Source organism: Musca autumnalis, unplaced genomic scaffold, assembly GCF_047663935.1.
Source record: "Musca autumnalis isolate F117 unplaced genomic scaffold, ASM4766393v1 scaffold_4, whole genome shotgun sequence".
Classification (NCBI taxonomy): Eukaryota; Metazoa; Arthropoda; class Insecta; order Diptera; family Muscidae; genus Musca; species Musca autumnalis.
In genome coordinates this window covers 221,636,759-221,662,829 of record NW_027411977.1, presented here as the reverse complement: position 1 = coordinate 221,662,829, position 26,071 = coordinate 221,636,759, and the positions used below count along the sequence as shown (strand labels likewise).

The 26,071-nt window shown below is 34.7% G+C and overlaps 1 protein-coding gene across 1 annotated transcript; it reads right to left on the bottom strand.

Moving 5' to 3' along the window:
* Positions 1-19,536: 19,536 nt before the first annotated feature.
* LOC141403253 (uncharacterized) lies at positions 19,537-22,392 on the bottom strand. The gene has a single exon (XM_073985439.1). The coding sequence runs from the start codon at positions 22,390-22,392 to the stop codon at positions 19,537-19,539; it is 2,856 nt and encodes a 951-aa protein (XP_073841540.1).
* Positions 22,393-26,071: the final 3,679 nt, after the last annotated feature.

The window sequence follows — 26,071 nt, the reverse complement described above, 5'->3', positions numbered from 1 at the left end:
TGCAACGCTGTTAAGCCAAATACATTCAGACTCTCCCAGAATCCTTTCAAACTCCCGCAAGCACGAGCGAATGTGTGTTATATAAATTTAAAACTACATATCGTCACCATAAATGCCCGAAGACGTAACCGACATGAAGATCGAAATTCGTTTTTTGACGTAATCTGATACATAAAGCTAAAATACATGCTCTAGCAAAATTTCAATATTCTACGTTCAAAAACAACGATCCTATTCAAGAAATGAAATTTCGGAAAATGGGATGATATTGCAGATTTTGTTGTAATGGGGGATCTCAAAACTAAGCAATTCCGCGGTTTTGGTTTCACTACTTATTCCCCTTCGTATATGATCGATAATATCCCATATACTCGCCTTCATAAGATTAATATTCCGTAAAACAGTTTTTAATTTTATAACGTTTTTTGCTTCTCCTGTAAAGTTTTGGTTTTGTCGGTTACGTCTTCGGGCATTTATGGTGACGATATGTTAAAAGTAACATGGAGCTAGCGCAAAACTGTGTTTTTTTTTCAAATAAAGCTCCATTCAAAGAGAAGAAAGTGACACCCAAATATAACAACATAAGAGCAAATCTAGAATAAAATTTCGTATCTAATGAAATCCATACGAAACTTAGAAAAAACTGTTTTTTAGAAAAACATATACAAGTTATTAGTCCGTAAAGTCCCTGAAGTCGTCTGTCTGTAAAATGCGGACCATACCATTATTTAACCTATTCCCTTAAAGGTAGGTAGCATGTAGGATTCGGGTGACAGAAACTTGTAAAAAGTTTGAGTATTGTGTGGCAACCCGTTGCGTATTTGAGGCACATGAAAACAACTTTGTAACATACATATATTAATTTTAAAGGAATTTTATATCCGCAATAACCTTTTTCGTTCGCTGTTGTGTGTTTCTTTAGTCTCCCCTCGTTGTATATTTATATTCATTGTTATTACATAAAATTGGAACACGTTCTGGTTGCTGTAAAATTGTTTGTTATTTGTTTTTTCTTTTTTTTTGTTAGGAGGCCTATAGCATTCACAACTTTTTAAGCCTCGAGTATGTGTGTTGTTGTTAAGTAAATTAAAATTTTATTTTTATTACAAATTATGTTATTGCGTTGGGGATTTTAATTTGTATTCCTTTGCTGTGTGTGTTTAAAAAAGATTTTGAATAAATATTTAAAAAAATGTTTACAAAATCTTTATATTGCTTTTATGGATTTAATTTGTCATTTTATTTTCTTTAAAGATATACATTTGTGGAACAGTATTTTAATTTATGAGAACATTAAAATGAGATTTGGGTAGTGAAGTCTATCAAGGGACGAGATCAATAACAGTCATTGAATTGTTTGCCTGAAGTTATAAACTTTCAGATCATTTGTGGGCAATTTATGCAAGTTCGTCTAACTGATAAACAGTATAACTCTCGCATGCAAGAACTAAAATCAAGTTCATAGATGGACAATGACGGACAACTCGCTCACATAGATGCAATATAAGGGCTGATTTATCATATTTTGCATAGCCAAGTCCATACCTTCTGCCATAATGGACCAATAGATCTAAACATATTTAAGGGGACACGAACAAAAACAATTTTTCATGATTTTTTTTTTTATAAAATTGTTTCATCTGAAAGGGGACATCCTAATCTACTTTCTGATTCTATTACGAATATTACGTTGTTTTCTGGCAAACGTCCGTCAACAAAACCCAATTTTTATTAAATCGTTTTGTTGTGCTAACTCTAGTTCAAACACTAATTAGACGATCGTCACATACTTTTGTGGGCTTTTTTAGAACAAATAGATGTAGTCCTTCATCGGTCTTTTTTTTTTGAAAAATATAAATTTTTACATGAATGGTGGGAAAAGGCCAATTTTTTAAATCGATCGCTGAAGGACTGTATATGTATTGATGTTCTACAATTTATGACGATCGTTTCATTAGTTTAGGAGCTAGATTTAACACATACATACAAATCAGAATGATTGTTTCCTTTCCTACGCTCATATTTCAGACAATTTTTTTCGGATCGACTTGACAACTTCACAACATATTCTATGCTGCTTATACTTTAAAATAAGCCAAAAGTTTTTCTTTTTTTTTGAAATTGAAAAGTTAAATCATAAAGTGGCCAACCAAAATTGGATGGTGGGTACGTTAACCATGGAAAAGAGTAAACCCAAACTTAAATTAAGTTCCTAGATGAGCTATGTTGTCTAAGTCCTTCAAGTACCTACTCCGAATATATGGTAATATTCAAAAAAGTTTTACAATCGTAGAAGTTGAGGTTCACCATTTAATAAATCGCGAACTGTTAATATAATTTATAAAATATGAATATATTTATATTAATTAAAGTGTTTTAGCCACGATCTCATAATATGGACCATAACAAATAATTTTCGTGGAACCCGCGTTTGTGGTAATATAAAAAAATGGGAAAAATGTGTTGAAGTAAACAAGTTTTTTGTGTTCTTTCTTGATTTCTGGCCAAACCACGCAAAATTCAAAGCTGTGCTTAAAAAAAGAACTAAATAATACCCCTTGGGAAACATGGTTCTTATGTATGATATACACCGCATCCCCCTAAAATCGATGCTGACATTTTGAAGTTTTGATTTCAGTGTTTTTCGAATTTTACTTATAATTAGAGGGTGCAACTAGATAATAATCCAAACTAGTTATAGGATTGTAGAACTCGCGATTCCACGCCGTTCGATGTATATCTCATGAGTGTGCTCCTTACAGCTTCCTAGTAATAGGAGTCCAAAGGCGAAAATTTGGTGCGTAAATTTTCTGAAAAAACCAATTTTTTGGCTTTAAAATTTACAACTGTCGTACAGGTACCCCTGACCCCGCGTGATTTTAGTTTTTTTACGTGCGGGTCTAATAAGCCCTTCTGCGTTCGAATCCATCCACTAAAACGCCGGATATAGATACCTTGAAAGTAGGAAAATCTGCAAAAATATATTTTGACAATTCCGCGAATTGAAGCGCGATTTTCTTTGATTATTTTTACATAAATGTAATCCTTTATACGCGATTATAATATTTGCCAAAAAGGTGTGTCACAAATTACAAAGATTCGGGAGTAATATCCCTATTTATCTCAAAATAGAATGTGGTGGCACATCCGCAGTTCTTCACGAATCTGTCTAAAATAATTTATATTGACGTATTTTTAATAGGCGGCCATTGAAATCGGATGCACCTAATAATCGTATGCACATCGCGTAATTTTTGCCCACTTGAAGGTTTTTTGAATAGTAAGATGCAACTGATGGCACACTTTGGCCGCTGAATGAAACATGGGAAAATCCATACATTTTGATAGACATCCGAAAAGCACATGCACCTCAACTGATTTAAACGGATTCGCGAATTATACGGTTTTTAACTTCTATGTATTTTCTTTGATTGTAATTTCAATATTACTCTCTACTTCTTATTTCTATTGCTTATCACAGAAAGCAACTATACTTTCACGATGACTAATTACTTTTCTTATGGAAGTTTAAGCAAAATACTTCAGCATTTGTATGGCAATTTAGCGAAATAAGAGAAAACTGCCAACCTTTTTTTTCAAAATTTTCGTATTTAACCAAAAAATATAGTTTTCAAATAATTTCCAACAATAAGTTTTCCTTCTTTGTTGTTGCTGTAATATGCAAGTTATTAACGCGATCTTTATAATTTTGGTTTGGATTTTTCTATGCGTTGTCTAGATTCTGTACGTATTTTTAAATTATTTTTTTAGAGATTTTTATGGACTCTGAGTTAGAATAATTAAAATTTACTCCAGGATTTCTTCAATACTTTTTATTTTCCGCGAAAATAAATATTAATTTAGCAACTGTTTTTAGCATCTACGGATAGATATCAAATGCTGTTAACGATTCATATATACATGTTCTTATTACAACACAATATAAATTTTTAAATATTTTTATACCCTCCACCATAGTATGGAGGGTATATTAAGTTTGTCATTCTGTTTGTAACACATCGAACTAATCATTTGCGACCCTATAAAGTATATATATTCTTGATCAGGATAAAATTCTAAGACGATCTAGCCATGTCCGTCTGTCCGTCTGTTGTAATCACTCTAACGTCCGCAATAATTGAGATAGAGTGCTGAAATTTTGCACCCGATGGTCTTTTTTCCATAGGCAGGTCAAGTTCGAAGATGGGCTATATCGGTCCACTTTTTGGTATAGACCCCATATAACGGTACCTCCGGATTTGAGGTATTTTGACGTTCTTCGCCACATTTGCATATTTTGGCGAAATAGCTATATAGCAGGTCAAGTTCGAAGATGGGCTATATCGGTCCACTTTTTGGTATAGCCCCCATATAACGGTACCTCCGGATTTGAGGTATTTTGACGTTCTTCGCCACATTTGCATATTTTGGCGAATTAGCTATATTTTGGCACTTAGGGTTCCTAGTGATCAACAAACTTATATCCCAAAGGATATGGGCATAGGTCCATGTTTTGGTATAGCTCCCATATAACGGTACCTCCCGATATTCGGTATTTTGAGAATTTTAGCCACAATTTGTAACCGAAATATCTGCAATTTGACATTTGAGGTTCTCAGTGGTCATGAAACATCTCCACGAAACATCGTCAACATAGGTCCATGTTTTGGTATAGCCCCCATATAACGGTACCTCCCGATTTTCGGTATTTTGAGAATTTTAGCTAAAATTTTTAACCGAACTAGCTGTAATTTGCCACTTGAGGTTCTCAGTGGTCATGAAATATCTCCACCAAGCATCGTCAACAGAGGTCCATGTTTTGGTATAGCTCCCATATAACGGTACCTCCCGATATTCGGTATTTTGAGATTTTTAGCCACAATTTGTAACAGAAATATCTGCAATTTGACATTTGAGGTTCTCAGTGGTCATAAAATATCTCCACCAAACATCGTCAACATAGGTCCATGGTTTGGTATAGCCCCCATATAACGGTACCTCCCGATTTTCGGTATTTTGAGAATTTTAGCTAAAATTTTTAACCGAACTAGCTGTAATTTGCCATTTGAGGTTCTTAGTAGTCATGAAATATCTCCACCAAGCATCGTCAACATAGGTCCATGTTTTGGTATAGCTCCCATATAACGGTACCTCCCGATTTTCGGTATTTTGAGAATTTTAGACACAATTTGTAACCGAAATATCTGCAATTTGACATTTGAGGTTCTCAGTGGTCATGAAACATCTCCACCAAACATCGTCAAAATAGGTCCATGTTTTGGTATAGCCCCCATATAACGGTACCTCCCGATTTTCGGTATTTTGAGAATTTTAGCTGCAATTTTTAACCGAACTAGCTGTAATGATCGGTATTTTGAGAATTTTAGCTACAATTTTGTCTATTCAAAAATAATCGTCAATATAGGTCCATGTTTTGGTATATCCCCCCATATAACTGTACCTCCCGTTTTTCGGGAATTTTCAGTGGTCACGAAATTTCTTCACTAAAATTCGTCAACATGGGTCCATTTTTGAGGGTCTACATTGTTTTGATGAAACTACCCTCAATTTGACTCTTGATGTTCCCTGCAGCTATAAAACTTTTCCGCCAAAAATTTTAATGATAGGTTGGCTCTTTGATATAGCCCCGTAGGTGGTACCTTTCACCTAGCTGAACACATTTTGTTAGATTAGATCAGATAACACTGTGCAACAAAATTGAGGTGAAAGCCTGGGGCACGGAAAATTCCTCTTGGGGAAGAAAGGCCTCGGTGAGTATATTATGAACCCCGAAGGACAGATCCGCCGTGAGTCGAACTTCCGCCTTATGGCGTGATGAAATTTTTGTTAGAGACCCTGTGGGCCATCAGGAATTAGCGTTATATCTTTGTTTACTGTTGCTTAAGTGCTCTACAAAAACAACAAACAAAGATATAATGCTAATTCAAGATTTGAAACCACGATTTTTTTCGTAACCCATGTACTAAAAATGGCGGATGTGCTCGCCAAAAAAAATTTTAATTTTTTTTCTATGGGATTGTAAAGGAAATTTGGAATTTACCATATGTACGCATTTATTCACTACGTGTTGATATTTCAATAATGGGTAACCCTTGTTGACAACATTAGTATATTTTTTTAGTATACTTCCGGAAATATATATATCCCGATATGTCCCAATACTTAGGACCATTTACGCACAAAAATTCAATTAAGTTAAGGATTTTACTATAGTTAGTTTTATTCTCAATTCTTCTCTCGATAATTAAGTTCACTTCTTTTCTTTTTATAAATTGATGAGCTGAGGGTATTAGCTGTTGTCTAAACCGAACAATTCTTCATACTTTTTTCCTTTTAGGATATGCATGTGTGGGTCTGACTAAGAAGTGATTGACATAATAATAACATCCATATTTTGACTACATGAGGGCAAGAAATATACATCTTTAAAAAAATTTAAATTACTATTCCTGCCTCTACGTACTTTTATCGTTTAATACACTCCTATTTACACTTTTTATTTAATTATTCTGAACTTTAGGATATGCTATTTTGCATAAAATATAAATTGCTGACATCAATTCTTCATGAATGTAAAATATAAAAATGCTGTAAACACTACGCCCACCATTCACCACCAATAAGTGGTTATAAGAAAAAAACGCATACTTGTCAACACTTCAATGAGAAAAAAAAACAGCAGCGTAATAATAATGTACTTCTCCAAGAAAAGTTCACCCTCAACTTATTATACCACAAATAATACCCCCCTCACCATAGAACCCAGACTTAATATACATATCGTCGGTGTCATGCTTAAGTGTTCCATACGCCATTTTTCCGTTTTGAGATAAAGGCATTTTAGAGTTTTGCGTCACAACAGCGTGGAGCTGACTAAAGAAAATATTTATATCTGATGAGTGTTTTGTTGACCAATGTTGATATTATTATAGATGTTTTTATTGGGCTTTTTTGGTCAGGTTAATAAATGAAAATAAAAGAATTTATTTCATGTTTGCTCAACGTTTCGTTGGCTTGTTTCCAACTTTTTCAAGAGCGCCTTTTTATTCAATTCTAGTAACAGATGAGAAAATTTTTTTCATTACATTTTTTGTTTTGTGAAATATTGTGTTTCGTTTAACTTACATTAAATATTTTGCATTATTATAAATTTCTTATTATTAAAAAAACGGGACTCCACAACATTTAGTTAATAAAAATAAATAATAAATAATCAAAAATATAAAAATCACAGTTAAACTTAACCTAATCACAGAACCGTTTACTAAATAATCGCAATAGAATACTGAAGCTTAGTATTATCTTTATCTTCTTTCGTATTTATTGATCTGGCAATCCTTTGTTGTATTCGTAGGCTTTCCAGTGTCAATCTTTTATTCTCCTTTTTCTCTCTATCTAATATTTTGACATTCATTAGATCAGCTGTGTGGCCACTCTCCATTGTGTGCTGTGACAGTGCGGTTTTTGCTGTTCCTTTGTTTATGTCATTTTGGTGTTCACCCATTCTCACACTGAGCATACGTTTCGTAGTGCCAACATAGTTTTATAGTTTTGACTTGAATTATTAATAATAGTATATAGAACATGTTTCCAAAAATTTAGAGGAATATCTGTCGGAGTATAAAAGTTATAGAAAATTTTTTGAAAAATATAATTTTTGTCGATTTTTTCCGTATCCATACTTATGACGCAAATGTGAAATATGGTATATCACATGGAACAAAGTGACAAAAACAAATTCTCATCTTTGCCTCAATAAATTCAAAACTTCTAAAACGGAAACTTAAATTCCGATTTTCGAAATGTGTTATTTAACTTGTATGTTATTAAAATTAATTTCATACTTGAAAAAAAAACATAAGCTCTTTCGCCGATATGTGAATATTTTGGAAACTAGAGCAGATAGGAAAAAGCCGACCAAAAATTCAGAAATAGCGCGCAGGAAACCCTTAGAAACCACCTATGGCGTATGGAACACTTAAGCATGACACCGACGATATGTATGTTAAATGTGTTCAAAGTCTGTGAATTTGTAGTATATTTGTGTTTGTATGCAAACGATCATCATGACGTTTTTATAGCATAACATTGCAGAAAGTAGGTAAGTATGTATGTAAGTGTTTTTGCCACCCTTATACGCCTTTTAACAAAATACAAACATAAGTATATAAATAAAATAAAACTCTTTTTATTCTATGACACATACTTTTTATACAAACTTCGTCTTGGCCTTATTAAAATGTTTATTTTTAACAGCTTCAGACTAATGTACGAGTGTCATTATCATCTTCAATGCAAGGAAAAATTAAATATAACTAAACGACTCTCTCTGACTCTTTGTATATGTGGGACCTCGATGTTTGTGTTGCAATAATATTTTATTCAATTTTTCCTACCGAAATGGGAATAAAGAACATGTTGTAGCAGTGAAAATTCTGTACAAGATTAACCTGCATAATATTTTCGTAGGTTTTACGTTTTTGATATAGAAGTTCAGATCAATCACTTAGATTTTTTTCTCAGGTCTTCAGGATTTTGCTTGAAAATCGCAAGTCCTATTGGAATGAGGCTAAAGAAAATGTTGTAGCTGTGAAAATTCTCTACAAGATTGAGTTTCGTATCTTTTTCCAAGGTTGTACCATTTTTGAGATATATAAGTTTAAATTGGAAAATTGCAGTAATGACATTGTTTTATGAGGAGACGATAATTTGAACTTCTATATCTCAAAAACAGTAAAACCTACGAAAATACCATACAGATTAATTTCGGTATAACTTGCGGTTTCAAAGCAAAATCGTGAAAACCTAAAAAACCCCTAAAAATGCCGACTTGAATCGCGATTTATTTAAAAGGCGCTCTGGCGATTTTTTTTTGGTTTTTGATTTTTCTCATCTATGAACATTGTAATTTCAGAATCCACAAAAAATTCCCAGATGTTAGCACCTTCCATTTAAAGTTGCTTTAAGAGCACCGTGGATATATTTTTGCTTAAAATAATAAATTATATTTCATTTTATTGTTGTTTTTGTTTCTCATATTCTATTCTACTAAGAAAAGACTGTTTTCGTCTGAGATGATAATAATGATGCTAATTACTACACTTGTATGTTTGTTTGAAGTTGTTGAAAATAAACATATCTAAGAAGGCCAAGTTGAAATTTAAATAGAAAGAAAAAGAAGACAAAACGCTCGGTTATTTATTTACAGAAAAAACATGTGGGAAAGTGGTGGAAAATTGTGGTAAAAACAGATACCCGCGTACTTTTTTCAACGATGAGCCTAGAACATCATGGCCACTCTAACTGTATATGTTTTTGTATATTAGAGATATAGCCAAAAAAAAAACACCACATGAGTATCATGTAGGGAATTTTGTCTCGATAACGAAACCGTGTTTTAAGGTCGATTCAGTGAAAAAAGTTCTGCATCGAAAGCGATTTCTAAAGGTGTTTTTACAAAAACATGTTTGGTTTTTTTGTTTTTGAACAAAACTTTAAATTGTTTACATACACTCCGGTTCATCTGATTAAAACCAACCTAATTGAATTTACAATTACCGTTATATCTAACGGTAGGAGAGGAATTGTTAGTTATATTTTTCCTGACATGTAGAGTACATAGTAGACGAATTTTTCAATACCTTACATCTTACAAGACCCTAATACACTTCACGCCAATATTTGTTGGCAATGGTCACTTTCGGCCTTTTTTTTAAATTTTATTTGGTTTTTTTATTAAAGTTTACAGCGAAAAACAATCGATTTACGTAAATTTTTAGCATGCTTCTATTCTGGTGAACCCTGTAAAAATGCTAAAATATGCGTATATTTCCATAAAGCGAGTAAAAAGTTATAATGCATATTTGAAACATGTTAAGTATTAAAAATTTCGGCTAATACATATGGTAAATTTCAAATTTCCTTTACAATTCCATCGAAAAAAAATTAAAAAAATTTTGTACAAGCACATTCACGATTTTTGGTACATGGGTTAAGAAAAAAATCGTAGTTTCAAATCTGTTCGCGTTCACAAAATCGGATGCTGCGCCCAAAAGTTAGGGGGGATTTTATTCCCTTATAAAGAAAAATTTTTTAAAAATTCCCTTTGTGTTGTAATAAGAAAATTTATATATAAAGCGTTAACAGCATTTAATATCTATCCGTAGATGCCTAAATATTTTCTAAATGTATTTCTATTTTCGCGGAAAATCAAGAAATACTGAAAAAATCTTGGAGTAAATTTAATTTATTCTAATTTAGAGTCCAAATAAAACTCGAAAAAATAATTTAAAAAAACGTACAGATTCTGGACAACGCGTAGAAAAATATGAGACCAAAATTTTAAAGATGGGATTTATAACTGCCATATTACAGCAACAACAAAAGACGAAAACTTATTGTTGGAATATTATTTCAAAAATATATTTTTTGTTCAATACGAAAAATAGAAAAAACATTTTTGGGAGTTATTCTACTACTTCGCTAAATTTCGATGCAAGGACTGGCGGACCTTGCTGAAACTTCTTCAGGGAAAATGCGATGATAAACCAGAAAGTGTATTTGCTTACTTTGATAAACAATAGGATTATGAAATAGAAAGTTATATTAAAATTACATCCAAAGAAAAAACATAAAAGTTAAAAAACGTATAATTCGCGAATTCGTTAAAATCAGTTAAGGCGCATGCGCTTTTCAGATACAGCTAGTGCATCTCTATCAATATGTAGCGAATTTTACACTTTTCATTCAGCGGCCAAAGTGTGCTGTCAGCTGCATCTTACTGTTCAAAAAACCTTAATGTGGGTAAAAATTGCGCGATCTACATAAGATTATAAGGCGCATCCGATTTCAGTGACCGCCTATAAAAAATACGTCATTATAACAAATTTTAAACAAATTCTTCAAGAACCGCGGATGTGCTACCAAATTCTATTTTATATGAAATACGAATATTACTCCAGAATCTCGGTAATTTATGCCACACGGTTTTGGAAAATAATATCATCGCGAATAAAAGGTTCCATTTATGTAAAAATAACCAAAGAAAATCGCGGTCTAATGCGCGGAATCATCAAAATATAATTTTGCAGAATTTCCTACTTTCAAGGTATCTATAACCGCCGTTTTAGTGGATCGATTTGAAAGCGGAAGGGTTCATTAGATCCGGCACGTAAAAAAACTAAAATCACGCGGGGTTCAAGGGTACCTAAGTCACAGTTGTAAATTTTGAAGCCGAAAAATAGGTTTTTATAGAAAATTTACGCACCAAAATTTCGACTTTGGACTCCAATTACTAGGGAGCTGTATGAAGCACATTCATGAGATATACATCAAACGACGTGGAATCACGAGTTCTACAATCCAATAATTAGTTTGGGTAATTATCTGCTTGCGGCCTCCAATTATAAGAAAAATTCAAAAAACCCAGATTTCAAAACTTCAAAATGTCAGCATCGATTTAAGGGGGATGCAGTGTATATATCGAAAAGTCATACATTAGAACCATGTTGCCCAAGGGGTATTCTTCAATTCTTTCTTTGAGCTCAGGTCTAAATTTTCCGTGGTTTGACCAGAAATCAAGAAAGAACACAAAAAAACTTGTAAACTTCAACACATTTTTACCCATTTTTTAGTATTACAACCAACACATCTTCCACATAAATTATTTGTTATAGTTCATTTTATGCGACCCCGGCTAAAACACTTCAATTAATATAAATATATTCATATTGTATAAATATATTGACAGTTCGCGACTTATTAAATGGTGAACCTCAACTTCAACGATTGTAAAACATTTTTGAATATTACCATATGTATATGGATGTGTAAACTGAGGCTGTGTTTGCTTGGAAACTGGCTTTACCAGGGAGGTGAGGATTATCATACAATACTATTTTTATATGTTTATGGCGTTGAAGTGTTGACAAGTATGAGGTTTTGTTGTTATGCAAAATTCTCACACATAATGGATAATGTTTTTGCCGTCATTGGAAAAAGTGATGAATGGTGGTAAAGTGTAAACAGCATTTTTTATTCTTATCATTGTCGAAGGGTTAATGTCATCTTTGTATGTTTTATGCAAAATAGCACATCTTGAAGTTCAGAAGGGTTAATTAAAAAATATGAACAACATCAACATAAATAAGTTGTATGTGGTGATTTAAGAAAGATAACATGTTTGTTCATAAATACAGTTTCAACAAACATCGGATAAAAATCGGTTAAACAATTTATATATATTCAAAGGTATTTAGTACAGAATTTTCTTCCTTCCATCCTTCTTAAAGTTGTGTGGAATAGCAATATAATTTTTTTATCCTAGATTTAACTACATTAATATTGTTTAGTGTCCAAGTTAGCTAACTCCATTTTGAATAGCTTTGAAATATTAAACCATATGTTAACTGCACCGACTGGTATAGACATTGTCGCCATGAACGTCAATATTAATATTTTCATTAATTTTTTTATATCTTAAACTTTCCATCTCTGGCTAAAGGTGTCAATGTGCCAATATAAACATTCGGTGACCATAATTGTTTTTTTTTTTTTTTTTTTTGTGACATACTGTTACGGTTACTAACTAGGAATGAAGTTAGCAATTTCACCTAATGTTTCCCTTTATTCCCTTCTTTTCGTTTGGAATTCATTTATTAAAATATAAACCCAATGAAAGCTAAGTTAACAATTGTTACAGCAAGCAATGGATAAATATTAGATTTCGTTTACAAAGATTAGTTTTAGAAGTCTTTTGGATATAAATATCAGTCCAAATTAATTTTTCCGTGCATAGAACAATTAAGCTGTTTTACATCAGTCATATTGAAGATTAAGGGATTTCTGTTATACATATGTATATAAGCGGAAACTACTGTATAAAAATGTTTGCAAACAAGTTAAAGACTATAGAAATTTCATTGTCAGCCACTAACAGAAACACTATGAAATAGTAATACTGAAAGCCGAGAAGAAAAAGCTTTCTAACTGTCTTTTAACATTACAATAAGGGAATGGGAATACAAAAGTATATGAGAAGATAGGTAACAAGTGCTAAAAGTAATTACACTAAATAAATAAATGTAAGGACATGGATAATACAAAGACGCTTTGGTATATAAATATACGAATGGAACCAGACGGCTTTACGCGCGACCTTCCGTTTTTTTGTACTTCCAAGACATATATCTCCAGAAGTATATATTTCCCCAAAAAAAATATTTTTGTTTCCAGAAAAAAAAACTTCTATCTGCGGTAAAATTTTCAGAGAAATCGCAGGTCCTCGCCTTAACCCCACTTAAGCCCAATAGTACTCTTAAAAATAGTAATATTTTCGAAATAGCCGGGCTTTATGTAATTAATTTGCTATGTATATAACAACGTTTAATAATTTCAAAAGAGTTTGTACTAATAATTTGCAGTATTTAAACAAAATTCTGCTTAGCTGCATTTTAAACAATTTTCTTTGTAGTTTTAATTAGTTTGAACATATTTAACTGCAGTCGTCGGCTATAATGACTTTGTAAACCAAACGCAAATACAGTTCATGGCTTTATGTAATATAATACTAAAATAGTTATTTACCTAAAACTAACATACTCTCGAACTAACCAGCTCACACACTCTCAGGATAATTTCAATTAAAAACTTCTGCTAAACAGCACTACAGAGTGGTAACCACTGCTCTCTATGCTAACCCATACAAACTCCTTGGCACACAAAAAGCTACAAGCTAGTAAATCATCACTTTGTATAGTAAAAAGTGTGTATGTGCTCGTGGTTTAATTTTTCAATCCTTCTAAATCACAAAGGGATACAATCTCGAATTGTTATTCAATACAAAAAAACGTTATCACAACCTATGAAATATACAAATGGCAAGAAGAAGAATCAAAATGAATACAATTTATAATATCTTTGGAAGTACGTTCAATGGACTGAATTGAGCTCAATTGACACTTTTTAATGCGGAACTTTTTAATGGGAAGCCAAAGTTCAATTGGCAACTTAAAACGCGTTTTCTCGAAACTGGATTTTTTGAGATGTGTCACTCCATGAGTAAAAAGCCATAGAGATATTGAGAAAGAAGAGCAAATAATTGGTGTCAAGTGTGGTGTTAACCTGATATGTAAATATAACATTTACACTTACAAAATTCACACTCAACCTATTGTAGAATTGACTTTAAATAAGAGTTTTATTGGAGAGGATAATAGGAAGGTAACAAAGCGAAGCAGAACACGCAATATCCATTCGCCTCAAATTTAAAACTTTATAGTTCATTTCACTGCCTTAGTGGTGTGTAATGGATTCAATGAGCTCTTTTGAAGTAAAAAAGTAAGACAGAGATGGGAGTTTAGCATTCCAACAATGTTTTCAACAGATACCAATAAAGCCATATTAAAAAACTATACAAAGTAATGTTCTTTTTCCCCTTTTGTGCTTTCCTTAAAACAACACAATCACAATAGGTAACAATTGAAGCTATGTATCCGCATTTTATTATATTATACAAGAGTTAATGGTCGTGAATGAAAATGCTTTTTAACTGTCATTTAGCATTAAAATGGTGGAATAAAGGAACACTAAGGAATGAACGAAATACTATATAAAACAATGAAAACTCATTAACACTCAAGCAAATCTGCGATTTCAAATGACCTATGCAAGTGGAAACTGGTTTTGCATGCTTCTGTGAAATAAAAATGCTTTGCAGCTCACTGCAAGAATACGTTGCTGTCTCCCGAAGTTTTAAATTCAGATCATAGTAACCAGCAATCCACTACGAGAGCAAATAATTTCCCTACAATATCCTCATGATTTCAATTTTTCTTCGAATGTACTATCTTTCCCAACAATTTCTTCTCCACTAGGCGTCACATATTTAAGCAAACTTCAACAGTATTAATTTGCTATTGCCCCCTTCGAAGCAGGATGCTGTTGGCTGCCATATAAACAAGAGACAATAAGAAGCTGTGAACAACAATAGCGTGACAACTAAAAGGCAACAGTTTTTCTCTCTGTTCTTTTTATTAACTTCGTTATTTTGTGCTTCTTTGTTAAAGTATGCTACTTTTCATTTTACTGTCAAATAAAAAACTATTTTCACAAATAATTACAAAAGTTTAACTTTTATCTCAACTATTTACACTGTATATAAACCATGGTGGACGAGCTAAAAAGGACAAATAAAGCAATTCTGATAGAGTCAAGGATTGACACAACGTTGGATGGAATGTCAGAATTTGCAAGGATAAAGAGAAAAACCGGGAATGATTTGTAAATTTATTCAGACATGCAAATAATAAAGTGCATAAAATTGCTCTATGAAAAGGAGAAAAATGTTTAAAAGGGAATATAAAGACCTATTTTGAGCCAAGAAATTAATGCGAAGGTCCATAAATATTGACATAAGATCAATAGATTTTGAACTGGAGTTAAAAATTACTAGCCTGTGCTACAAATACACCAGGGCAATAGTCATTGATTCGAAGTACATAATTATCAGATATCAAAAGTTGTGGAACAGAGATCACCTGTCACTGATTATACTTCAATAGTAAGGAACCAGAGTTAATTGACTAGAGGTAATATGTCCTTGACAAAAGGGGAATAATCATTGACCAGAGGTCAATAGTCATTGATCAGAGCCAGGGGCCAATATAGTCTAGTCAATGGCCAATATTAATTGCACATTGATCAGAGGTCAATAGTCATTGACAAGAGATCAATAGCCATTGACAAGAGGTCAAAAGTCACTGACTACAAGTCCATAATCATAAACAAGAAGTCAATAATCATAGACCAGAGGTCAATCGACATTGGCTAGAAGCCAAGAGTCAATGATCATTGGTCAAATATAATCGAGAAGAAGCCAATATCCATTGACCAGACGTCAATAGTAATTGACAAGAGATAAATAGCCATTGACAAGAAGTCAATAGTCACTGACTATAGGTCCATAATCATAAGTAAGAAGTCGATAATCATAGACCAGATGTCAACCGACATTGCCGAGAAGTCAATAGTCAAGGATCATTGTTCAAATATCATTGACCAGAAGCCAATAGCCATTGACCAGAGGTCAATAGGCATTGACAAGTATTCAATAGCTGTTGAACCATGGAAAACAGCAAGTGAGCTGGGATCCATAGTCACTGACTAGAGGTTATTAGTCTGGGACCAAAAGCCAATGTAGTCGCATACAGATCAATGTACAGTTGGATTTCGATAATTCATAATCCGGTTATTTTCTACGAATTATCGAGGATTTCGAATTAGAGGGGTTTAAATGCGAAGGAAATGGCTTCAGGGGACCGGCAGTTTGTTACGAATTATCGAAGATTACGAATTGTGGTGGTATAAATTATGGAGGTACGAATTATCGCAATTCCACTGTAGTTTTACAGACGTTAGTAGTCATGGACGAGGGGCTAAAGTCGTTAAACAGAGATCAATGTAATATTAAACAGCTCAATAGTCATTGACCAGGGGTTAAGAGTCTTTAACCAGAGTTCAATATTCGTTGAACTCAGGTCAATAGTCTTGTATCAGGGGTCAATAATCATGCATCAATAAATATTAACTACTTGTCAAAATTCATTAATCAAAAGGCATTGACTAACGGCCAAATGTTATTGAATTGCAGAATTTACCAGCAGTGCGCTGGTGCGAGACTCAGAATAGTTTTTTCATGGTCAAAAATCTGTAACATTTGATCATAATCGGCTTTTCTGTGAATCATAAACGGAATTCAAGTTCAAAGTTAAACTGTTGTGGTTTTTTACTTTTTTCATCAAAACATGAGTGTTTTTTGTGTTTTTTATATCTACCTATATAACAACAAAAGTTTCCAAGAGATTGCTATTTTTCCTCCAGAAATTTGAAAAAATTACGTATTTTCCAAAATGGAGAAAAATTGCGCTCTTTAGAAGCACACCACGCTCACATCTTTCAATATTTTGAACTAATTTTTGGTTTCTGGCAGAATATTGGGGTTTCGGCCAGACAAATCGATTTCAAAGGTCATTGACCAACGACCATTAGTCATACTTTGATATAGTCAACTCTACGGTAAAAGTCATCTTACCCTAATCAACATATAATATTTAACTTCTGAAACATTCTAGTCTTCGGTAGATAAAAGCTGAGGTTAATTATCTTAGAGCAATGAGTACATGACCATCTTCCTTATAGTAGATGGCCTCAGGGTCCCTCTACTCTAAAATTGATGACCTCAGGGCTCATGAACTCTATAGTAAATGGTCTTCTAGTCTTCGGTAGATAAAAGCTAAGGTCAATTATCTTAGAGCAATGAGTACATGGCCATCTTCCTTATAGTAGATTGCCTCAGGGTCCCTCTACTCTATAATTGATGCCCTCAGGGCTCATCAACTCTATAGTAAATGGTCTTCTAGTCTTCGGTAGATAAAAGCTAAGGTCAATTATCTTAGAGCAATGAGTACATGGCCACCTTCCTTAAGTAGATGGCCTCAGGGTCCCTCTACTCTATAATTGATGACCTCAGGGCTCATGAACTCTATAGTAAATGGTCTTAGTGCACATCAAAACTTTAGCAGATAACATCAGGACCCATCTATCCTACATTAGATGTCCTAAGGGTACATCTACACTATCGTAAGCCTTATAAATTCTAGAGTAGTTGGCTTCATGGCATATATGCTCTGTAGAATATAATCTCAGAGCCCACCTTCTCTATGATAGGTTGTCTCAGGGCCCACATATTCTATGGAAGATGGCCTATGAGACTTTTTAATCTATGTTAGATTAACACAAGATCTATCTCGATCATCGTAGTTGGTATTTGAGCATATCTTATCAGGAGTTGTTCACCTCTGAACAAATCAACTCGTGATAAATGACCTATGTTCTAATCTAGGATTTCTCTTATATTGGCATTGTCTCTTATTGTTTTGAGCTCGATTGTCCTAATTTGGTCGAGTCCTTGTATGTCGCTCGCTAGTAACTAGGTTCTCGAGTTTGTGAAGGCCTGGTAATGACAGAGGTAGTGTTCCAACGTTTCGTCGTCCTCACCGCAGGTTTTGCATTCACTGCTTTCTGCACAACTTATTTTGTGCAGGTGCGCTTGTAGCCCCAGGTGTCCTGCAAGGATGCCCTTCAGTGTACTGATGTCTATTTTACTTAGTAAAATTAGTTTCTTTGTTTTGTCCTCGTCTGGGTTAGCTGTAGCTGGCTTCTTTTGCCAAGGAGTTTGCTATTTCATTACCCCTAATCCCTATATGCCCTGGTACCCATATAATGTTTACAGTGTCATGTTGGGAGTAGTTGTTTATAGACTGTATACTAGGGCTATAACCAAAAAAATACCACCACATAGCCGTGTAGAGCATGGAAAACTATTATGAAATACGGCGTCAATTTTTCTCTATCGCGAAAACAGTTTCCGCACCAAATGCATTGAAGTTCAGTAGTGCATTTTTTAATTTTATCTGTAATGACAACATATTTGCTTTTAATTAAAATTTTTATTTTTTTGTAATCTAATTTAAAATCATTATCAAAGCGTTCTGGACCAATTTGTTCTCAAATCGCGCCATTTCGGAGCATATTAGGAACTTTTGATACTATTGCAATTTTTGCTTTTTCTTTATAAACTCGTGAATTTTATGTTTATATTTTTTGTACCTACCGGACAAAAGAATACCCAGCAAAATGTTCGATGCCAAAGATGACATTCAATCATGGGTGCAAGTGATCTAGCATGTCATCTTTTTAGCATCTTCATCGATGAATTTGATATGAGCGTGGACCCCAAAAGATGACGTTCTTTTCTGGATCCTAAGCATGTCATTTTAACCAATGCGTTGACATGTCATTTCCACCAATGCTTTGGCATGTCATTTCCACCAATGATTTGACATGTCATTTTCACCAATGCTTTGACACGTCATTTTCACCCATGCTTTGACATGTCATTTTAACCAATGCTTTGGCATGTCATTTTCACCAACCCCTTGGCATGAAATTTTCATGTCTTGTTTGGAAAATGGAAATGCTGTATTGAAATATGGTTTTCATGAAAAACAAAACTCTTTATTAATTCAAACGAATTCATGAAATAGCTACAATTAATTTATCAGTTTAGTTTTTCAAAAGTTTACATCCAAAATTGCAATGTAATCACCACCGCTGCAACGCAAAAGATTACTTCCTCCGTTCTCCGCAACTGATATTCTTTCATCTTACAAAGGGTTTTTTCAATTATCTTCCCATCACCAGTTCAGATTTCGACATGGACTCCAAATGCACTCCTTTAAGTATTTTTTTTTTCGTAAACTACTTTTATTTTATAACTAGCTGACCCGACAGACGTTGTTCTGTTCTGCTCTTAATTTTGTAGAAAGCTTTTGCAAATGTGAAAAAACAACGTTTGTAGTGATAATTTGTTATATAGGTTTGGGGCATGGTACAATCACCAATAATTGTAAAAATAAATATTTTTTCGGTTGTTTAGCTGTAATAACATAATTTCGTTCATTGCAATGCTCTATGATACACGACATTTTTTGTTTTGTTATCTGGCGCGAAAACATATAATGCTGATGGTGTTCCCACGCGGGAACAGGCGACATACAATTGGCCATGCGAAAAACATGGATTTTCAAGGTTAATGCCGCAAACTCTCAATGACTGCCCTTGAGACTTGTTAATTGTCATTGCAAATGCAAGCCTTACCGGAAACTGCAAGCGTTTAAAATCGAATGGCATGTCCGTCGGAATCATTGGGATCCGTGGTATCAATACGTCTTCACCTTTGTACTTTCCTTTAAGTATTGTTGCTTCGATTACGTTATTCATCAGTTTTTTAACCGCAAGCCTGGTGCCATTACAAAGACGCGGTTGGTTTATGTTTCGTAACATTATGATTACCGACCCGACTTTCAGTTGGAGGTTGTGAGGCGGTAATCCGGGTAACTCTAGCGAGTTTAAAAACTCAGTTGGATAGTTGACGACATCGTCTTGGGAAGTAACTGAATCCACCGATTTGTACGTCATAGATTCAGAATCTATTTCAGATTGAATCTCAAAATTCAATTCGTCGACATCAATATTTTTCGCAGCCAATATAGCACGTTCGCTTAACCAATCATGATTTTTATAATTGTGTGCAATGTTGGGAAAAATTTTTCGGATGAGTTCGGATTTTGATTCAGTGAACTGGCAGAAGCCGACTGGAAATTGAATACAACCGGTCGAAATATCAACCGAGATTTTGCCATCGCCAATGTCCAGCAAAATTTTTGAAAATACTTCTCCATTTTGATCGTTCAGCAGATCGACACGCATGTTCACAGTCAATTTGAGTTTCTTGACGTGTTTCCATAAGACGGACGACTTCAAGCATGCATTAAGCTCATCGGCTGGAGTTGAGCGTGGAATCACTGGCAATGTTTGACGAAAATCACCTGCCAACAGAATCATTGCACCACCAAACAGGTTTTGATTGTTTCGTAAATCTTGCATCGTTTTGTGTAATGCCTCTAGAGACTTTTTATGCGCCATTGTACACTCATCCCAAACGATCAATTTGCTTTGTTGCAAAACTTTGGCCATCGCGCTGTTCTTGGAAATGTTGCATGTTGGATTTTCATTGATTTGCATATTCAATGGCAACTTGAGTGCTGAATGGGCAGTTCGACCGCCTTCCAACAACGTAGCTGCAATTCCTGATGAAGCAAGTGCAAGTGCGATATCATTCTCTGAGCGTATCGTTGCTAAAATCAACGTAAGCAAAAAAGTTTTTCCAGTTCCACCGGGAGCATCCAGAAAAAAAAATCCTCCAGTGCCATTGTTTACAGCCTGCATAATGGTGTGATACGCATATTTTTGTTGTCGATTCAATAGGGGAACGCTCGTTCGAACTAATTCCCTTAAGGCATCGCAATCATATTGCTTTTCGCGTCGCAACTCTTGATTGAATGCGTGGTGCATCGGGCGATTGGGAGCTGCCATGCCTAAGTCAGATAATGGCTTGTTGGACATCATCAAGCACATGTCCTCAATTAATATCAAAGCCTCGTTGTAAATTTCATCGCTCAGTTGTAAATTTGGATTTGATGTTGTTGTACGAATCTGATGCAAAATATCATCACACATAGCATCTTTGTAATTGTTCCACAAATCAGTTGGTTTGGATGGGAAACATGTTGAGATAATTATGGAAAATAGTGTTCGTATTTGATGAGGATTTGACGAAAGCACTGCATCTTCGAGAGTGTATATCCAATGAGAGTCATTTTCCAGCAATCGCAAACGCTGACACGCTTCTCTATATGTGTCACACAGTTCACCATTTATAGTACGCAAATCTTGAAATGATGTTGGGCCACGTACGTTGACTAACAGCAAACGTAAATAGAAGCACTCATCGTTTTTTGGATGGACTGTATAAATTCGACCTAATGAGTCGGTGGAAAATAAATTGGGGTAACCTGCAACTGAATTTCCTTGCTTTCGCCGTTGAAATTTCTTTGCTGATTTATTCCAAGTATAATACCTTGGAATTTCGGAGTATAGAAGCCTTCGCGCAAATTCATCATTCTGACACAGTTCAAAAAAGCTGGTCAGTGTTGTAGAAGGCGGTCGATCAACTCGTTGTAATACGTTATCCTCAGTAAAGTACACTCTTTGACCATTTTCCAAATGTACGGCTAAATGAACAACAGGTGGATGTCTTTCGTGAATGGCAAATGAATAGATGCGCCAAAGTGCTTCGTTACTGCTAACATAACGGCCCATTTGAAATTGAGTGACTTCATCGTTGGAATTCTCCGCATTTAATCCAATCACTGCCATGTCACTGCCTTTGGTCACATATTTGCATATGTATTTGATGGATTTAACAGAATGGCAAGATTCGACGTTGATGTGTGCTTTGAATGTTTTGGAGAGTAGTGGAGAATACGGAACAATCCAACTGTTATCAATTTCAATGTCCTGCTGATTCACTTTCACAATTGTAGATCTTCCATTGTCCGAAGTTGAACGACGACGGTACAATGGGTAACCGTCATTTCCGGTTATTGTTTCGGCTACTAATGGTCGAGGAAAACGCTTCGAACATTTTCCGTCGACCATGCAGGGAGAATTGATATTTAACGATCCACAGGGGCCATGGATCATGTTCTTAGTAACAACCTCATGTAAGTCTGGATCTTCTGATTCATCAGGAATTTCAGCTGATATTACATCATCGATTTCATTTGCTCTTATCTTCTCAATTAACCAAATCAGAATATGTGCATGTGGCAATCCGCGTTTTTGCCACTCCACTGAATACATCCAACAGCGCGTCTCACCGAACACGCGATGCTTCACAATGAAATCCATCAGTGATTTTAATTTTTGTTTGAAGACCCTTGCAGTGACGTCATGGCGGTCGGAGGGTGATTGGCCAGGAAATAACTCTTGCCGAATCTCTATCCACTGGGGATTGCAAGTGAATGTTATGAATAAATCTGCTGTGCCGTATTGTCGAACGTACGACATGGCGTCTTGGGCATATTCATGCATGTGTCGCGGACTTCCGATGTACGTTGCCGGAAGAATTGTCATTCGGCCGACATTCTGGGCGTTTCCGTCCGCATTTATGGCATCTCGAAGATGAATATACTCTTCGGAACGGAGTTTTTTCTGGTTCAATTGGATGAATTTTAGTCGTTCTGTCTCAATTTTTACATACATATCGACAGCATATTGGTGGAAAAGACGACGACATTTCAATATATGATTATCTTCATTCTGACGAATCATTAGTCTATATGAATAATAGTTCATTGAACTTACTTTTTTGTTGGTTTCAGCGCCTGTAAATTAAATGTAGTGCCAAAATGAATGAATTTTATATTAGAGAAATTTTAGATTTGCCATTCACCTGTAAGCGGATTTATCATTTTGATCGAGAAATCATAACCGTCTTCACCTTGCCAAAATATGATGGGATATTGTAACGCATCATATGATCGGTGGGTTTCGTGCACACGCTGTAGCTGACTATTTCGTCGATGTAGAACAATATCACGGGATTCGAAATTTTCACCAACTATGACAATAGCAACATCGTCAATTGTTGGTGCATTGAAACGCCTTGAGTGTTCTCCCGCAGGAGTTTTATCGGCTCTAATAACAATTTTGTGATTGTCAAAGGGCATGCGGTCTATTGCGGTTTTGAACAATGCAATTAATTGATTATGTTGATGAAAAAAATGTTGCAGTTGCTCAACTATTGGTCTCTGTACCGAACTGTTATATGCACAACGCTGATCTACTTCTTGTGGTGCATTGCCCATGAAGTAAATCTGCAGAAATTTATGGTCAGCACCCGGAACTGGCAAAAGTGAACCTGCTCGATGATATATTTGGCCTTGAATCTGTAGTTTTTAATTTACATTAACAAAACGAAATACTGTGATTGTATTGAAATTACCTTGAAAGTAGGCATAAAATTATCCTGAACAACATTTGTTGCGCCATATGAAGTCATTTGGAAACAATTGTTGTACTTTTGGATTTGTGTCAGGAAATGTTTGGACTGTGCTCCTGTTCCAGAAAGCAATGAGCGCAATGGCTCTGGTGGTGGCATCAACGGTGCCAATTTTACCTTGCCACTTGCGCAACACATACCAGGAGATTCATTCCTATATTTCAATGCGTTACAATGTGGACATACAACGCTCATCGAACCAATAGCAACTAATTGGTCAGCACTGTAATCAATCGTCCTATTGTAATGGAATGCAGCTCGATGAGTATTGAACGCAACATTTGTTTGTCTTCTTGCACGAACATTTGGTTCATCGTGGTTCATTCGATGCATATCTGTTTCGTTGACACCTTCGCGTCCTTCACGTCTACGTACTGAACGTATTTGTGATAACCGATTTCGTTCAATTTCATTTCGCTCTTGCAGTTGCTCCTCAGTTTGAGTAGATCGAAAATATTGTTGATTTGAAGCATTGCGAGTTCTGCGACCTAAATTGCTCCTTCTTATTGGCGGCATTACAACGCGAGTGAATTTATTCACTTTGTTCTCACCTTGCAACCGCTAATAACTTCAAAACCCACAGGTTAATCTATATATTTTGTTGATATTAAACCATGTAACTTATTTCAATTCACGAAACGATTGCAATGTACTTACAATGGAATTCTAATTACAAAAAACTTATCACAGTTTAAAAAAATTATTTATCTTTTTTTGAAATTCACAATTGTATTCAATTTACAATTAATCTTATTTTATTTTTCGTCGCACGATTAAGTTAATCCACAATTTGATAGTTGAACAGTTTATGACTTTGTGTGATTGGTACTGGATCGTATCATTTGTTTGTGTTCATTGATAAAAAGTGCAAACAAAAATTAACAGTTTTGAAAACTGTCAAAATTCAAAACAATAAACATTTTTCTTTTAAACTCGAAAATGAAATTACCCAACAGTACAATAAAAGTGCACGGGGACAATTTTTTCTGTATGTTAAACAACTTTTGTATACTATTAAAACATTTAAAAGTTTATACAAATCGCGATTTTCTTGAAAATCCCTTCAGTAGTTTTGTAGATATAACCTAATTAGAAAGTCAGCGTGGTCGGATCTTAAGTCCCAAAATAAGTACGTAAGGTTGGAGACACAATCGCCATTGACTCGCAAATAAATTCCTAAACCGATACATTCGTATTTGTTGCAAATATTGCATTTTTACAAAAATAGGGTATAGGGGAGGTACCCGCCCGATCCGAGAGTCAAAAAATATGTAGCCTATTTTTATCGGGGACCAACCCTGTGCATTCGCTGAAAGTTTCAGGAAAATCGATTCAGTAGTTTCGTAAATATAACATATTTAAAAAAGTGGGCGTTGTCCAGTCTTAATTCCCCAAATAAGCACGTATGATCGGAGACACAATCGCCATTGACTCGGAAATTAATTTTCAAAGCGATACATTTGTAATTATTGCAAATATTGCATTTTTACAAAAATAGGGCATAGGGGAGGCACCCCGCCCGATCCGAAATTCTACCAAATATGTAGCCTATTTTAACCGGGGGCCATCACTCTACGTTCCCTGAAAATTTCAGGAAAATCTGTTGAGTAGTTTCGTAGATATAACATATTTATAAAAGTGGGCGGAAAAGTGGGCGTGGCCAATTTTTCTTTGCATAAAAACCTAAACTGGACTATGAATAACATTTCCACAAAAAATTATCCAAATCGCTCCAGCCGTTTTCAACTGATTCAATTACCAACAAACGACAATTGAGTTTTATATATAAAGACTAGCAGACCCCGGTCCGCGTTGCTGGCCCGTCGTAATGAGTTTTAATGACAACTTTTTATCGACTTTATGCTTGAAAATTCAAAAATAGGTATTTTCTACCTCACTTCTTCGGTCTATTGTCAAACCGAGAAGGATTTTTTGTCTGTAACCTTTCTTTTCTCTTACGGACTTTGTCGGATTTTTTCGCCAATTTATGCTTTTTAGGATTTATTATGGTTATGGTTAAATCGAATTATCCCGCTTATTGAGACGTTTCATGGCTGATGGACCGTTGAACCTCACGATTCAAGTAAATTTGTAAATACATATATAGTTTTTCTTGATCGGGGGCGCAACCACCGTTGTCTCGAAAACTAATTTGCAACCCGATGCACTCATAAGTTTAGCAAATATAGCGATTATAAAATAATAGGCCCCGAAATTCGTCTACAAATATAACACATTTTGGACCACGGGACATTCCTGAACATTTTCTGAATATTAGGTTCAGTAGTTTTGGAAAAAATAATGTTTTGAAAAGAGTGGGCGTGGTCATCAGTTTTCAAGAGATAACATATTAAAAAAAGTAGGCCTGGTCCGGTATTTTGGCTCCAAATATGTACCTAGGGTGCACACAACTTCATTGCCTACCAAAATGTATGCTGAAACCGATATAAATATACATTTGGCTTATATATAGCGTTTAACAGAAAGGCATGGGGAAGGTACCCCACCTCTTCCGAAATCCATAAT

What these genes read in the sequence shown, in the direction of transcription:
- LOC141403253 (XM_073985439.1), bottom strand. Translation starts at nt 22,392, where the DNA reads ATGGATTTCATTGTGAAGCATCGCGTGTTCGGTGAGACGCGCTGTTGG.